General features: G+C 39.9%; 1 protein-coding gene across 2 annotated transcripts in view; it reads right to left on the bottom strand.

The window, feature by feature from the left end:
• Positions 1 to 19094, bottom strand: part of thsd7ba (thrombospondin, type I, domain containing 7Ba) — a 229943-nt gene that overhangs the window by 35011 nt on the left and 175838 nt on the right. For both annotated transcript variants that reach the window (XR_008572372.1, XM_054786288.1), the window contains exon 17: positions 999 to 1132. Coding sequence is in view for 1 of the 2 variants with exons in the window: in XM_054786288.1 (XP_054642263.1) it covers positions 999 to 1132 (134 nt within the window). In the remaining variant the exon portion in view is untranslated. The remainder of the gene's footprint in view (positions 1 to 998; positions 1133 to 19094) is intronic.

The raw sequence follows: 19094 nt of genomic DNA on the forward strand, positions 1-19094 counted from the left end.
TTCGTGTCCAACCTCCTCAACCTACCTCCTAGGGCGAGTCCAGCCACTCATTTCAGCCACGTGTATCTGAAATCTTGTTCTTTCTGTCACAAACCAAAGCCCATGACCGCAGGTGAGAGTAGGAACGTACGGAGCCTCCCAGCTCAGCTCTCTCTTCACCACGACAATCCGGTACGGTGACCAAATTACTGCAGACGGTGCATCAATTCACCTGTCGATCTCATCCACCAGCCGTTCCCTCACTCGTGAACAGGATCCTGCGATACTTGAACTCCTCCACCTTGGGCGATACTTGAACTCCTCCACCTCGGGCAAGACCTCACTCCTAACCCGAAGGATGCATTTCACCCTTTTCCAGTTGACAACCATGTTCTCATATTTGAACGTGTTGAGTCCCATCCCAGAAGCATCGTACTCAGCTGCGAACCGCCCCGGTAAACGTTGATGGTCACAGCCTGCTGAGGCCATCAGGACCACATAATCTGCAAATAGCTGAGATGAAATCCTAAAGCCCCTGAAAGTGGACACCGTCAATGTCTTGGGAGCACCTACAAGTACTATCCAGAAAGATTATGAACCGGTAACTGAAGCATGAATGTGCAAAATAATAACCTAAAACAATAGAATCAGCACTTGCGACAGAAGCTGTCGATTTAGTTTCAGGCCCTGTCCACTTGGAAACTTTTCTGGTAAATCCGCAATAGTTTTTTACTGTTTCAGCCTTGCGCCCACACAGAGCTGGCCTTATAGGAGGCAGAATCATTTTGCCTGACTTGTTTTAAATCTATCTTTGCTAATTGTGCATAGTCCAAGAAAAGCATCTGAGCAGATTGTCAGACTGGATTCACACTTCATTGCTTTGGCCATTTTAAGAGCCACTCTTCAGAAAGCAGTAGTTTGGAATGTTTTCTCCTGGCATTGCAAGTATCGGCACCAGGGCCAGGTCAAACCCCCCATGGCGTGTGTTGCCGTGCTTACAGTCTGCCAAGTTCACTGACCTGATCTTGCGGCTCTGGACACCCTCGCCACAGGATGGCGAGTTGCCCACCGTGTTGATGGTGCAAATGGACCAGGGCTCGATTCTCCACTTGTACTGGCTGCATTCACTGTGGCATGGCACTGCTTCATTTACCTGCAAACGCACACAGGGACAAAGACGCATTATACAGTGAATGCCGCAGTGTGGGTGTATGAAAAGATGGACAGGCATATAAAACAGGTGATATAGTCTGAAAAATCGACAGTTCTGGTCAGAAGTTTACATATACTCATCGTAGCACTGAATGCCAATGTCATCAATCTTGGGCCCTTAATGACTTATTCTTTAAGAAGCTTTGTGATTTTTAAGCCTGCCCTCTTGGAACACCAAATTGCATCCAACTTTCAGTTATCTTGCTGCTGATTTGAGGTGAAGCTGAAAAACCTGGTCCTCCTTTTTATTATCCCATCCACTTTTTCCACCACGAGCAGCAAAGCAGTTTCAGAGCATGATGGTGACCACCACCACCACCACCACCACCGTGGCTACAAAAGTAACCTTAAATGTTCACTTATCCCTTTCATTCCTCATTCATATGTATTTATATGCATTTTGAATTATTTTCTGCATATAAAATTGAAGTGTACGACTATAAAAATGTGTTTTTGGCTTTCTGAATGGAATGATTCGATTTACATTATTTCTTGAATTGGTTAGAATATGTTTCGGTCCTTCTGGATGCTAACCAAGGTTTCACTGTGTTGAAATAAATCATTAAAGGCCCAACATGAATAAGATCTTTAAGCAGAAGTATGTCAACTTTTGACCGGAACTGTATGTACACACTCCCACTATACAAAAAGTGTACAAAAAAACAACAAAACAAACATTTTGTTGGCATGAAATCTTGTTTATTCCATCTATTTTAATAGAGAGAATGTGGATGAATGTGTAATGGTACGTGAGCAAACTGTTTCTCCACATCTTACAAGTGTAAGCTTGCTTTGCTCACACGGGAGTAAATTTAGTGCATGGTATGAGAGCTACATGGTGTGTTCAATGGATGATCATGGTATAAGGACCTGCGGGTGAGGGTGAAACTGTCTCAGTGTTACATTTATTCACTTTCAGCACACTGGAACAGCTACTGTGGCATGTTGACGTAACAAACTGAACCACCAGCGCCATGCTCCTGTAAACACGTTTACTCTCTAACCATGTAATAGTCAGCCGCAGTGGAAAGGTAGACTCCAGAGAACAATTTGTGGAAAAGGCTACAACAAGCTGTTGTGTATGTGTGTGTGTGTGTGCAATGTAGAGAGGGATGACTGTTGAGCATTGCCTCCCCTCCAGGCCGCACAGATGCCCATTATACACCCTCATCATCTCCCATCTGTCCCTACAGATGCCCCTGCTGGGTAAACTGGAAAATAGGCTTCTCCTGCTTGCTCCGACACTTTTGTGGCAGCACACAGTGTCAACATGAAAATAAACTACTTCCTGCAATGTGCACACTATGTATCAGGAAGTATTACAGTTTATTCCGTGTAAAATCACGTGACCATCACAGACAGTCTCACAGACATAGGAGAATAATGTAGAATTGGTTGCAGAGCTATAACAATGAAATTATTAATGAAATCATGAATCAATTATCCGAGTAATCAACAACTATTTTGGCATTCCATTAATCGTTTTTTGTTTTAAAAACAAAAAAAATATGTTTTTATTTCCTCAGCCATCCATGAAAGCAGTGCTATTCCATGAAAGCAGTGATCAACATTTTTGCCTCTTTTCTGATGTGTTGCTGTCTGTGTTTGTGTTTGGTTCATATTGATTTGGTCGGTCTAGGGCAGGGGTGCCCAGACTTTTTCCACCAAGGGCCCCATACTGAAAAATCAAAGAATGCAGGGACTGCTGCGATATTTTACATCAGCCTCCACATGAAGCTCTGTGCTATAGGTGACAAGGTGTATTATTATTATTATATGAACATTTTCTCCTTACAGTTTTTTTTTTTTACAAATATTTCAACTATATTCCTGTGAATCTTTTTTGTCATAATATTATGACTTTATCCCAAAATATTTTGATTTCAGTCTTGTAATGTACACATTTTCCAACCTAATATTCCAAAGGGGGCCGTACGGTGGTCTAGTGGTTAGCACGTTGGCCAACACAGAAACAGCTTGGAGATCGGGAAGACATGGGTTCGATTCTCCCCTGGGCATTTCTGTGTGGAGTTTGCATGTTCTCCTCGTGCGTGCGTGGGTTTTCTCCGGGTACTCCGGCTTCCTCCCACATTCCAAAAACATGCAGGTGAGGTTAATTGGCGACTCTAAATTGTCCATAGGTATGAATGTGAGTGTGAATGGTTGTTTGTCTATATGTGCCCTGCGATTGGCTGGCGACCAGTCCGGGGTGTACCCCGCCTGTCGCCCGAAGTCAGCTGGGATAGGCTCCAGCATGCCCCCGCGACCCTAATGAGGAAGAAGCGGTATAGAAAATGGATGGATGGATATTCCAAAGGTTGCATCTTTATTTTATGTTTTGTTTACTCATGGTATTACAAAAACATTTTTTCTTTAACCTTTCACATTTATGCCTCTAAAATCTATATTTTATCTATCTTTGTTGTAAAACTATGACTTTTTCTTGAAAGATTACCACTTGTTTTATGAATGTTATAACTTTATTCTCCTAATAGTTTGACTATTCTCGTAAAATTACTGCTCTTTTCTTCCATTTTTGCTGTTGTTTTTTTTACTTTCCCCGTTTAAATGGTTAGAATGTGCCCGAGGGCCATTAAAAAAACAAATGGCCCCCTGGCCGCACTTTGGGCATCACTGGTCTAAGGCCTAACCAATTATTCAATTAATCAACTAAGAAAATGATTGTTAGTTGCAGCCCCGACAGGCAGGGAGTTGACACAATAAAAAAGATTTGGCACTGCAGAGGGAAAAGAAATAGTCCATCTTCTTGGTTTCATGAAATAAGGACAGTCTCAGTGTACATTTTTTGCTTTACCTTCCTCTGAAATGAAGCATTGGTTTCAGATAAGACATACAAGGATGATATAAAGCGCCTAAGTCACTTGAAGCTCAGGCCAAATCTTTATTGAGTATTCACCACATATCAAAGCTACTAGTATTCCTTAGAAATGTCAGACTGACTCCCTCCAGCAGGAAAGCAGGCAGAGTATAACCCAAATGGACTCCACATAAATCCTTTCTACCCGAGTAGCTGCGCTCTCTGATGAAACTATTGTTCTTTCTCTGAAGCAAAGAGAGCGCAGGGGGCACAGGAGCAAGTGCGAGTTGGACAGATCTCACATGCATTTTGTCTTCATTAGCTAAAGCAGAGCTTAAGTACAGAGTGAGTGGAACTGACCTGAGCCTGCGTGGATGTCCATATTAGCAGTGCATGACAAGCCAGAGGTTGGAAAGGGAAGAAAAGAACAATGATATGACCGTTAGTTTACTTTGCCTGAAGGGACAGAAATGTAGAATTTTGCCTCAAGTCTTCATGGTTAAAATAAAAATATATAGCAGCATAATTTATATGTTTACATACAGTGGAACCTCGGTTTTCATCATTAAGCCGTTCCAAAAGGGCCAGCGAAACCCGAAACGTACGTAAATCCAAATAATTTGTTCCAGACATCCAAAAATATTAACACAAAACATATTTTGCAGAATATAGTTAATACTTTTGCATGCAGAAAATTATGCAAATTAATTATAAATAACAAATGAAATAGATAAATCAACATTTAACTTGGCTTTTACGTTTATTCAAAACTAGCAAACGCGGAGATAAGAGGAGGGGACGGAAGAGCCAGGCAGACGGTGTTTCATTCGAGTCCGTTACGAATCATTACGCACACTGGCTTGGCTCACTTTCTGTTATGTGTCTCCCTGAAACCGTTCCCCCTGCAACCTGTGTTAAAAGTTCCTACCTTTGCATTACAATTCTTTTGTAACAGATGCTACCTTTGTACTTTGCTACACTCATTTTTTTTAAATTCAGTAGTGCCTCCATCAAAGTTCTGCAACTTTTTTGCAGCTGTATTTATTTTTTGTAAAAAAACAACAAAAAAAAAAGGGCAGATCCGTCAGTCACTCAGAAACACGCAGTGCGCTTGAACACCTCATCAGGGCACTGCTTGAAAGGAGGACAAAAGGAGACAGATACACAGTTGTTCATCGTTCTGTGTACGCTCAAATAAACATCCCACACATGCATAACAAAGATGATAAAAGATTCCCTGGCCGAAATCTGTCTCGTGACCCAACTCTAACAGAACCACGATCCATTCTTCACAGAGACTGAGTCACTAATGCTTCGTTTGGGCAGTCAACTTGTTTGTTAGGTTTGTTTGGCCGTATATGATAACTCAAACATACATTTCGCCGTAATATTTTTGAAAGCAGCGTACAAAAACAGAGGTTCCGCTATATTAATATTACATATATATTTTATTTTGCAATGCTAAACTGAGGAAAAAAGTTGTGTGGTCAAGACGAATTCATGTTTATTTTGTTCTCAACTGGCTGTGTTGGAAGACAAAGTAAACCAACTGCTGAACTGCAAGTTTGTGCACTCAGTGAGACCTCTCAGAGCTACAGTAATTGGAAAGTGCTGTAAGTGTGCAGATAAGTGAAGAGAAGAACATGGGGATTTTTGGACATGCACGTACTGCTCATTACGTTGAGTACGTATACTAACTAATGAAATCAAATACAAGTGCCATGATGTTACATAGAAGAGATACTAATGCTTATTGGTGCAATGCAAACTGTAACTAAACTGATCAACATGAAAACACATATTCATCAGAGTGATGCATGAGATCCTTCATGTCATCCTCGTTTTAATATGGATGAAATCAACCAGAAGCACATTCCATATACACCAGCATCATTGGTAAGTGGACATGTTTAAAATAGCAATACATTTTATTGACCTCATCAGACTTTTAGCTAATGCAGTTGCTTTGTCCTTCATTCAAATTTCTTCGCATCTATAACATTGAAAAGGGAAAAAAAAAAAAAAAGCAGATACAGGACCACAGGTCTAAAAATGACCTTGAACAATAGAGCCAATAGAATAATACAGAAATACAACAATGTGAGGGTTCTTCACAGGAACAGAAAAAACACCATGTGTTCATCCAGCAATGCTTTTGAAGACAATGACGCATCAGCAACTAAAGAATCTGAAGTGAAACACTGGTATGTTCAATATGATGCCACTAGGCAGCTAATGAGCCTGCAAACTGTCATTAACAATTCACTTTCCCTCACTCAATATTAGTTTGGTGGCTCTTTGAACAGCTATGTGACAACACATGCTGTGTGTTGATGTCAGTTGCATAAAAAGGAGACAGTGAGTAACAACACTCCAGAATGTAAACTAAACTGCAGTGACTTCTCATCAGGGGTTTTAAACTGTTGGCCCGCATGCCTCAACCTTATTTTGTGGTCCTCTACGTGACATCAAATTCTATGTTTTAATAAAGTTGAGTCCCCCAAGAGACAAACCTAACCCTGACCCAACCGTCAAAGGCACTTTCACTGGGCAAGGCATTGCCAACACTGAACTCACAGTGAGCTTGTCATGAAGTGAAATGAACGTTGCAGTTAGACAGAACACGAACAACAATCACAATGCCAACACAAAAATGACAGCACAGCATGTAGTGGATAAGTAAACACACATAGGACTATGGAGAATAATAAAGTACTATGTTAAGTCAAGACACGCAACTTCAACAACTTTTTACAAAACAAGTATGCTGGGAAGCTGGAAGCACTCCCAGCAAAACTGTGTAAGAGGAAGCACTGCCAGGTCTGCAGAAGAATACTTTAAGAATACTTGATTGAGAGTCTACCTCCCCTCCAGCGGCCCCCAGGTAAGCTGAGTTTGAGACCGGTGTTTTTCAGAGTATATAGAGTATAACGTCGTATTTAATATTTACATTTAAATTTAACATTTATAGATGTAACATTTGTATTTTGAGTCATTTTTAACATTTAGATTTAGATTTCATATTTGCACTTATGCTTAACATTTACATTTATATTTATCATTTAAGATTTAGATTAAGCATTTAGATTTACCATTTAATTTCTACCAAAGAGAAAATTTGTTAAATGTGAAAAAAGCGAGCTAAATATTCAAAATATATCAGCTAAAAAAAGTGTGATTGAAATTTTACATTCGGCACCCCGTAGTATTTGTGTGTGTTTTTACCGAGGATGATGGATAATTACTGGCCAAGTCATGTACTAGGATTCAAGCACTCTTGGCTAATTTGCAAAACAGAAAGAGTCATTCATTGACTTTTAAACTGCTGCAGTTGGTTGCAACAGCTATGAAATGGCCAAGCCTAATGCCAAACTGAGAAATTAATTTGTGTGAAGATGGTGAGGCGAGCCAGAATGCATGAGCATATGTTCCGTGAGTGACTGCGTGCCGTGTATATAAACAAGGTCATTAAAATGAAACTCATTCTGTTGTTACATTGTGTTGGCGACGCTGTTATTAGTTTTAGCCTTATGTTAATGTTCCAATCATGATACATTTGCGATTATGGATGTTCTTTTCTTAAGTCAAAGAATGTTTGGTTGAAGCAAATATCATTCTGAAAGTTAGCCTGCAGCAAGAACCTTCAGTCCGAAAAATCCTCTCATGCAATGCTACCTTTTTCTAGTTAATATTTAATTCATGGCTATACAGTTGAGATATATTGCAAGCTGGTGTTCAGGGATACATAATTCTATATCATTGTTTTAATTATACATTAAGGTGGTTCCAGATATTACAAGTCGAGTGGGCAAAAACTACTATTCAGTACTTCAAACTTTGGTCAAAACTATCAACATGGGACAATTATGTTTACTGTAATTGGAAATAAAAATCCACTTCACAGTACAGTCAAAGGACATGACACTCAACGCTATGACCCACTGCGCCGTTTAACAAAGGTGTATGTTTTTTAGACTTTATTTTTGTTTTTCAGCTGGTTTTTGGATGTATCTAGATGTTGACAGACTTTGAACATTTCCGATCACCAGCTTTGCCTAGCGGTTGCCGGTTCTCATAAGTTACTCCAGTGGAAACTTACCGGTTTGTAGACTTTCATGGCTTAATCCATTCCAGAAGGTCAGACTCTAACCAAAACGTACTCTAACCAAACCAATTTTTCCCATCAGAAATAATGTAAATCCAATTAATCCACTCCAGAAACCCAAAACTGTTAACACAAAACACATGTTTTCTAGTTTTATAATTATAGTTCTACAGTACATACAGAAAACAGGGGTTCAAAATGCATATAAATGACAAGTGAAAGGAATAGATGAACATTTAAGGTTACGTTTACCTTCAGCAAAGACGTGATTGTTGCCAAAAACACAATGTGGCAGTGACATCAACACGGACACCACCTTTGTGTTTTGCCATGAATTGAGTTATTGCTTGAATTCATTAGTGTTCCTCACCTCAAGTGTCTGTTTTTCTGCAAAATAACCCAATATGAAACAAAAAGGAGAAAAAGACTACTGATCTCGCTGCCACATTGTGTCTTTGTCAACAATCACATCTTCAATGAAGGTAAAAGTAACCTTAAATGTTAATTTATCTTTTTTTTCCTCGTTTATATGCATTTCAAATTATTTTCTTCATCTAAAATTCTAATTGTAAAACTATAAGGCACTAAAAAACAAAATTTAGGAAGATTATTTTAGAGGATAGGTGAAATATTTGGAAAAAAATCGCAAAGAGCAAAGTTCGTACTAATAATATATATATATATATATATATATATATATATATATATATATATATATATATATATATATATATATATATATATATATATATATATATATATTTTTTTTTTTACCTATATCACAAAACTGAGACACAGTGTTTTCTTGGAATATATGTATTTTTAATATCTCTACTTGATTGACAAAATATCAAAGTGGTGGCAAAAGTTTGGACACGCCTGGTTTAGAAATTTTTTTTTTCTTTTTAAATATATGTGTACCTGTATACTGTATATGTGTGTAAGTATGTGTTTTTACACACACACACACACACACATATATATATATATATATATGTGTGTGTGTTTATGTGTATGTACAATACGTGTATGTGTATATACAGAATATGTATGTTTGTCTGTATGTACTGTATAACTACTGTATGTATGTACTAGCAATTGATATGACACAAAGAGGGGGTAAGATTAAATAAGATCTGCTTCTTCCTCCTCCTTTTCAGACATGTGGAACTGTGACTTGCAACATGAAGCATTCAATGTATACTGCATGCACGTTCGAAATGAATTAAACCATAACCATACTGTGGGGTTCTGTCTACAGTAGATGCACACCCTGGCAAGAATGGTTTCACCCTTTTGCAGTGCAAAACAACGTTAACGTTAAAACAACCACAATAATTTGAATTACTTATGGTACCACTGTAGTGAATCTGTCTGTCTTTGATCCATTGTTGCTGTTTTTTTTCCTTCTCCATAAAAAACAAAGACATTTACATGTTTGATTCAAATATCACATGCATCCGACCATAACCAAATAATGTCAACATTAGTGTTTATGCAATCACCCTGCTGTTGCCAAAACATTTTAAATCCCCTCATGAATTTATGACTACACACATGAGCGGGATTACACGCTTTGGAATGAAGGGGGTTCTGAAGAGGAATTAGTTAGAGATTACCAAAGACAAAATGCCAGGTATATTAGAAAATGATTGGCACAGTGAAATTGTCTTGCAAAAAACACGGAAGAGAAATCGCTTTCGGGAGCAGTAATGGTAATGACTTCCGTCCTGTATGGATTTAAATTACATGCACAAAGGCAGGCCTGCACGGATATCCATATATATGTACATACACAGTACATAAACACACATCAGCTGAGTCTCCTGACACATTTTATTGTGAGCAGAGAGAACATGGAAGTGAAGGCATTATGCAGGCCCTGTATGTCTCTGTGCCCGTCACCATGTTACTGCACCTAAAGATAGAATGTGCTGTTACTAAGTAATGGCTCCTCTGATTCACCTACTTGGACCTATCCTTATGTGATGCTGACTGATCGCACATACTTAGAAGATGAAAACTTGTTATGCAAACACACAGTATGATCATTCACAGTGAGTGCCAGTCTGAGACAGACTTGGTACAAGCACTGTTTTAAGTAACATTTTAATATTAACTCTCTTACAAGTTAACAGAGACATTAACTGCTGTTAATAGTAAGCCATCAAAACAATGCAACAGCTTGAACCAAATTCAAGCTATTCACACAAATACACACACGAGCATGGAAAATACTTAGCTAATCAACTAAAAATCAATATCTATCTCTATCTCCTCCATTAGAAACTCAGGAGGTCATATCACTCACCTCCCGGAAGAAATTCATTCCGTCTTTAGGAGCTTTTATAAAAATCTATATACACCTCAGATTAAACCATCTCTCCCAGATATCGAAACATTTCTCAACACCATAGAATTACCAAAATTAAATGACGAACAGGTGACAAAACTTAGATGTACCCATTTCATTAATAGAACTCCATAACGCTCTACACCGAGGCTTTAAGTAGAGCTACAATATGCAAAAACAAGAAGGGGGAGTGAGCATTTTAAAAAAGTCATTTATTGACAACAACAATTAAACTGAAACAGGCTGTTTATCAGCTGATCAAAAGTTTAAGACCATCGCTCAAAAAATAACAAAAAACTCTCAAAATTAGAACGAAAAATGTTCTCAGTAGGACTCAGTAATGAGTAGCTCCACCGTTCTTGTTAATCACTTCAAAAATTGGGTTGGGCATAGTGGTCACCCCACTATTTGAGGGGCACTGCCGTAAAGCAAGGGCCATCTGTATTGCTTGTGCTTTGGATGTGAGTTGCTTCACTTTGTGTGCATATAAACTGTTGGAGAATTTGTTGGTGGACTTTATCGTGATATCTCTCTGCAAAGTACTTCAAACTACTTACAAACCCTCATGTGCCCAGTAGAGTTTATACACCTGCCACTTTTCCAAAGAGCACTACACCTCAGACGGTCAACATTTTCTCACTCATATCGGTGACGCAAACATACTGCAGTTAGGTTATCCGGACATTGGTAAGACTGACAAGTGCTCAAATGAGCTGCTGAATTTTTGAGCAGAAATTCTGCGTTCATGAAAACCAATTGTTTCATCACGTCTGCACTTCTCTCAGGTGAAGACAGGCAGTTGTGAAATGGTGTTAGACAATGCTGAATTCGCTCAACTGTGTTCCACAAAAAAAAAAAAAAAATCTTCATGTGGCCTGAGTGCAATTCATGACGTCACACATAGGGATGCGTACCAAAACTCTTTATCATAATGACACAAGTGCCGACATAAATGGTACACAAGTGCCGACGTAAATGGTAGTAACCAGACCAATCGGTACCTAATTTTGGTGCTAAATTAATGCAGCCTTAGCCACCTGCAACAAGTGCTTGAAGGTGATATTGCGCAAGTAACATCCTTAGTAATCCAGCATGCTGAAAGAGGCACACAGAGTCTGAGCGCTCTTTTTAAACTTTATTGCCGACCTTAACACACCAAGAGCAGTGATCAGTTCCAACACTGCACACACATTTTCTCCATTGCCGTAACGCCCCTGTCACCATTCAGACCAACACACAGCACTTCCTTATGATTCACCAATCACGGTCACAGTGATGTGCATTCACAAACAACAGAATTCTGAACATCAACATACGGGGGGGACTGGGACAAACATTTGGCCTTGGACTTTTTGGTCCAGACCGCCCCACTCCATTCCGTGTGCATATGCTGTGCAATTTGGCATCCTTTTGATTAAAGTATCACTTGAGTGCTTCATACAATCAAATCATCAATGAATCAGTATAGCATGCTTATTGCTTTCCAATACTTTAGATAAGTACAGTTCGTTATAACACCACCCCATGCCATGTCGGCAGTAAGATGCAGCAAATAAACAAATAGGCTTGTCATCACCAAATGTCCCCCCAATTGGATGGATTCATTCATTTATTTTCAATGCCACTTTATCCTCACTAGGGTCGGAGGGGTATGCTGAAGCCTATCCCAGCTGACTTTGGGCATTCTTGATGAACATGCAAGATCCCGTTATATGTCTTTGCTCATTGCCTCACAGTTGGATGTCACGTCCAAGACCCGCAGCAATGAAAAGCCCTTGTTGTACAACAACCAACAACATTCTTTGACCATCAATATTTGGCTCTAGTGCGGTAACAGCATAGATTATTTGACCATCAAGTTCAATTTTCGCCTCTGAGATCATCACCGTTTCTCATTTGCTTTGCAACTCATTATTAAGACACAGTTCAACAAGACGGGATTGCATTACCGCGACATTTCACAAGTATTTAACTCCTGCACTAGCTTCCAGTGGTAGCGAGGGGCAGGCAATCTTTTCCACGTCGTTAGAAGTTTGCAATTAGTTTTCTTGTCACAGCGGAGCTGATTCAGTTTCATAGTTGGAATGAATGATTTCTAATTTGATTACTAATCTCTGATTAACACTGCAAAGACAGATTAAAGTCACAGCAGGCACAGGGACACCTGCAAACACTCCTCCAAGCACTTTAATTGTCTTTCTTTTAACTGGTACCATCTGTATAAAGCTCAAACAACAGGAGACAAAATTAAAATTGAAACATGAATGGAAGAAGAACCGTGTGTGTAATTGTGAGCACATTCATTTGTTTGGATCTGATTATGATAAGAAGTGCTCTTACTCTTATGCAACTCCGGCACAATTTCTATGTAAATTACGATACAATAATTATGCATTTTAGTGTGTGTACGAGTCTGCAATTTTGCAGCCCTAAATTAAACATTTAAACAATAAAACATCTGTTGAATTTGACCAGCTCATTTAATTACTCCACATGCAACAGTTCAAGACTGAACATTTACCCGCGATGACTCTCAAACTGGGAAAATTAAGTAACAAAAAAGCTCTGCTGAGTTGGAAATTACCGTAACTTCCGGTGTATAAGACACTACTTTTTTCACAAACTTATACAAACTTAAACGGCTTATACATCGGTGTGGCTAATATGTGGCTAAAAACTACATTTCCCATGATGCTTGGTGTGGTCATGTTCTAATATCGTGACATCTCCTAACTACTACTAATCGTTTAAATATGTATTTCGTAAAACACTTTTAAAACACTATTACTAAGATAGTCCATCACAAGGGCACTGAGTGGAGCCGGTTATGCATGCACACACTTCATTTTATTAATCAAATGTAAACATTGTTGGATTTGGATTATTCAACAAACACCATAAACATACCGCCAACATTGCAAAGCCTGTTATATTGAATGAACACTTATCGGACTTTGTGCAGTGATCGTGTTGACACATACCTGCGTTTGCCGGGGGATCCACGCACTATGATGACTCATAGACTGTACTGTGGTTCTTATCAAGCCTAGAGGATAACTCCAGCAGAAATAATGTGTAATATCCAGCAATTTCATATGTGACCCTACGTAAATCTTACACAATGTACGTAGCACTACAGGCGTCATATCCGCTGACGTATACTATACAACAATAAGTAGAAATACAAATACAATGAGGCATATAAAACAAAACGTCAAATGCTGTGTTGTTCTCTTGCAGCTGAATCTATCCACATAACTCTGACTACCGAAAATAAACGACCGGATGTAGACGTTGCTCTTCTTCTTGTTTACGGCGGGTCGCAATCAATGTTTAGGTCTACTCTAGCGGAATGTAGACATGCTGTGCACATTCGCAGTGACAACCTGGTAGTGACAAGTTTCCATCATAGAACATACACAAAGAACTCATCCGTTCACGGCTATTGTTATCTACTGTAGGTTACATGCACTATTCGCCACTGTTTTTAACTAGCTGTGTACTGTTCTGCACAGTTAATTAGCAGTGTTGCACCACTGTCTGGAACACAGTGTTTGGGATTTTTTTTTTTTTTTTATTAAAAGTTTAAAGACAAATCTTTGTGTAACGTTGTGTAACGTCTTTCTTTGTACTCTTTGTACTGTACTTTGTACTAAATATCCCAGGACCGCCGGATAAAGCACGGCGCAACGCTTGACGAAAAAACAACATGGGGGGGGGGGGGTAAACAGTGGTACATGTATGCTGTACATTGTACCTGTATTATCACAAATTATCTCTTACTGACTTAGGGTGGATGAGATGTGTTTTCTGCCTATTTTCAGAGGAAAAAAAATATAATTTTTTGAAAAAAAGTGCAAATTTGAGGGGTTTGCATGGTGAATTGCAAATGTGTTTTGGATCCACTGTACTTCATAAACCTCAAGTTGTGTAAAGACTACATCTGCATTCTTCTCCTCTTGGCTGAAACGCTTGTATTCCGCCCCAACTTCACCGCCACTGCTCAGAGCTGCACAGAGACACACCCCTCTAAACCGGTTACGTTCTAATGGTTACCAGCAAAGAGTAAAGAAGAATTGGATATTGAATATAATTAGATAACTATTGAAGAATACAGCGTCATTAGGGTGAATGAGATGTATTTAGATGCATAGATGCAAAAAAAATCGCCTATTTTGGGGAAAAACAAATACAAATATTTTTGGGACCAAAAAAACGCAAATGTGAGAGCAGTGGCGGAGCTACATGAATTGTAGCCACGGACACCACTGGTCACTCTCCGGCCGCCTCACTGGCCATCTAGACATTTCAGGTATCAACTTATTGCCACCCCTATGTGAGTAATGGCCACCCCAATGAAAAATTTCTGGCTCTGCCGCTGTTTGGAAGGCTGCGCATGCTGAATCCCAAATGCGCTTGAATCCACTGTATTCCATAAATCTGAAGTTGTGTACAGGGTAAATCAGCATTCTTCTCCTCTTGGCCGAAACGCTTGTATTCCCCTGCAGGCCTCCCCCACCCCCATCTTCCGCCACTGCTCAGAGCTGCATAGACACATGCTTCACTCAACCGCTTGTGTTCTAATGGTTCGAAGCAAACAGTAAAAAAGAATTGGATTTTGGAGATAACTGGATGGATATTGGAGAATGCGTCATTATTAGGGTGAATGAGAAAAAATTTCTAAGAAAAAAACAAAAAAAATGTGTCCGTGCATGATAAATCACAAATGTGAGGAAATCCATTGTACTACATTAATGTCATATACATTGTATATATATTGGGGATGAGGGAGTAGGCCACTATCTGTATCTGTATCTGTTTACCCATCTAAATGATCTGTATCCGTATCTGTACTTGGAGTGGGACATAAACCGGAAGTAGGCATGGTTTAACCAGAAATGGGTGTGACTTAAATTGGCACCATATTTTAAGTCTGAAATTGACATGGATTGATCAGAAGTTGCTATATTTATTGTTTATTATTCAGCTATATGCGTACTGTGTATGTGTGTCATCGGTTAAGACTTTATTATTTAATTTTTTTTAATGATCTGTGTCAAGTTGGTGATTTCTGCAAACATCCAGTGATGGCAAACAGGGAAATAATTTGTCAGCCTTGTTCACTGTATTTTTCTTAAAGGCACCGTGTTCAGTACTACGAGCAAAGTTTACAACTGGCTTTATATTGCCAGCCAAATTAGAAGCAAGCAGACGGAAAAAAAAACAAAAAAACACAAGCCTTTTATTGCTCTGTTTTGTCAAATGCACTGCGTACGTAACAAAACAAATTTCCCAAGTAACTTTATATACGAGCTGAGCTGAGGAAAACCTCTGGAAAAAAATGTCCGGAATGGAGGCAGTGACCAACGTGACATGAGCCGTTTTCAACTCTGTCTTGTCAAATGCCCCACGTACGTAACGAAACAAGTCTACCAACTGTGCTAATGTGCAAATCTGCAAATTTGAGGGGCAGTGAATGCTGAATTGTGAATGTGCTGGGATTCAATGTACACCATAAATCTCCTCTTGGCCGAAATGCTCGGATAGGATGCCGCTCCAGGGCTGCATAGAGACAGGCCCCCTTCAACCGGTTACATGCTAATGGTTATCAACAAACAGTAAAGACTATTGGATATAATTACATGAATACTGGAGAATCTGGCATCGATCGAACTGTGGTTTGTTTAAAAGACAGCTCTCCGTGAAATGACGAGAGCAAAGGAGCAGTGACCGTGAGGTACTGTAGGTCTTTAGCTCCCCCGGAAAACAAAAAAAATCTTTCTATTGCTGCCTCACTCTGGCTTGGATACACAATTCTTACATCAGAAAAAACACTTTCTGTAACGAGTACTAAGCAAACGGTACTGAGCAGCAGTATGTATACATGGACTTCCTAAAGTTGTGACGTTAGTAATTCAAAACAACCCGTGGCAATCTAATGAACTTCTCATACCCGACCGTTCACAAGATTTACGAGTGGCATAAAAATGAAACCTGGGATGACTTAAAAACACACCAACTTTGTGATATAGCCTTTCCAAATCATGTAGAACAAGAGCACAACATACAGTATACGTACTGTAAGTTTAAAAAGAATAAAAGAATACTGCGGTTCTGCGATGCTTTATATATATATATATATATATATATACTGTATATATATATATATATATATTTTGTCCTGTCCAGCCATTAGGCCAGATGGTATTGTTGATCTAAATGGCCTTACGTGCTCAACAGATTTGCTCTGCCAGGGAAAAGTGTGAGATACACTTCCCCTTTTATATAGAATTTATTTAACTTTCATGTTTTGTTGTTATGCAAATTTGGAGCGGCCAGACCGGAGCAGGCGGGGGTAGAGAAGAAGAGGGAAGAAAACAGAGGAGGGAGTGCAGGGACAAGAGGGGGACAATAAAGAGAGAGACAAGGACGACAGCAACAACAATTGCGACAACAATAACAAAACAACAGAAGCAAACAGGATTACATCAGCATATGACTGTGACGGGTATAAAGACCATGACCGAGGGGACAAAATAATATCAACAACTACAATGATAAAACTGCATTGAAACAGTCATACGTATTAGTAGTTAGCAATGTATTAGTAATAGTAGTAATGAAATTATTAAACCAACGACATAATAACACCCTGGTTAAGTGAGTTATGTGGGGAAGTACGTATGTACTGTGAGTGTGTATACAGTATGTATGTGTGTACAGGTATCTCTGTATGCGTGCATGTCTTCATGTATATACAGGTGTGCGAATGTGCAAGCTCTGCCCCACACAGCCAGGCCGAGCCCCCACCACCAGAAAGCCACCGGGCCCACAGGAGCGGGCAGCACCAAGACCAGCCCCCCAAGAGCCAGCCCACAGAGCCCTCCCCCCAGGAAGACCAGCAAGGGGCCGCAGAGAGGCAATCCCAACGACAAACAGGTCCCCAGCAGGCCGGAGGACAGCCAACCCCCGAGACAAGGGCAGACGGGAACCAGCAGGCCCAGAGACACCCTCGCGAACGGAAAGGAACCCGCCGACGGCGGACGCGCCAGCCCCCCACGCCACGCCTTGCCTACAGGGAGCGGAGCATGGCCCGCCCCATGCCCGACCCCCGACACAGGACCACCCCGCCCAGGGACGAAGGAGGCATCACCTCCACCCCACCCGACGGAGGCCCGGGAGGCAGAGATGTAACACCCAGCACCAGCCCCCACGAAGCAAACCCCTGTGTATCCTCATCCCCATCGGTGCTTTAATATTACATTATGGTCAGACTGCTGCTGTGCGTTCTCTAGCTACACACTGCAATAGATAAGCTTACTGAGAACAGAAGTGTGATTTCAATGTAGTTATTAAAAAAAATGTTGCTATTCCATCAGGATATATATTTTGCCAAAAAAAACCCAACTACCTAAACAACAGTCGATTCCATTTTCATATGTTCAGCAGCTAAATTGTGTTTCAGACAACTGCATCAAATTTATTTTAAATGGCCAAGTGTGACCAAAGCAAACTCTCCCATGTGGATGGCGGCATGCACACAATAACCACCATTATTTGACATGTGCCGTGTCGAAAACCTCGTTTACAACATGTTGAATTATCGATTTCCAGCAAAAATAAGACACAACCACTTCAACAACTTCGAATTACTAGCACAAGTGACGACTTAATGTTGATCCCTGCAGTGAATGCCTCATTCATGATGTATGAGCTGTCAAGAACTCAATAGAGAATTGTCAAACAGCTTTGATTTAACGCTGCAAAACAAGGGCTATGATGTGATTGTAAGACAATTTGCAAGCAAAAACATGCTGGCGATTGGTTACTCGCCCATACATTGGATCACAAAAGATGTCACTGTTTATACAGAATTACATCTGCAGGTGAAACAATAAGATGCATGTAATAATTATCTGCACCTGACTGATGTTAATGTTAATGTATATTTTCTCATCATCATTAGCATCCTCATTAGGCTGACATTTGTCAAGGGTCATACATGCATATCGTCACGATGCAGAAATAAATGTGGAAGTGTAGAGTATGTGAATATGTTGGGTAACGCCTACACAAACAATAAATCATGCAAAAAAAAAAAATAGAAGGCAACATTTTTCTGACGTATACTTTATTTTCTTCCTTGCTTAATGAGTGAATTCCGGCATATGCAGGAGGTGAGTGTCAATGAAGGTGTAAAATCTGGTGCTGATCCAAATTAGTGTGCAGCCTTGGTGGAGGTTATTGCTCTACAGAATCTGTTTTTCAAACATCTATTCCGGCAATATTGGTTGTTCAGAACTATGGGAAATATTGAGGAGTTTGACAACAGATTCAACACGCGAAATGCGTACTGCATTTTTAATTCATTGATGTCATGACATGAATTCCCATGTACCTCTGGCAGTGGCTATGTCACCCACCTGGTTCAGCCAGCTCTGCCTTCTGCACTGGGCTTGAACCAATGCCAAAAATGGCACGGTCAAATAATCATATGTCCGGTTGTGACACTGGCTTTCAAGGAAAACTGCAAGTTTTGGGGAATTTTGCCCATCATCCACAATCCAATCCTTCACTTTTCTGTACTTTCTAAAGAGAGAGAAAGAGCTAGCACTTCCAGTAATGCT

This window comes from Dunckerocampus dactyliophorus, chromosome 9, assembly GCF_027744805.1.
Source record: "Dunckerocampus dactyliophorus isolate RoL2022-P2 chromosome 9, RoL_Ddac_1.1, whole genome shotgun sequence".
NCBI classification, from domain to species: domain Eukaryota; kingdom Metazoa; phylum Chordata; class Actinopteri; order Syngnathiformes; family Syngnathidae; genus Dunckerocampus; species Dunckerocampus dactyliophorus.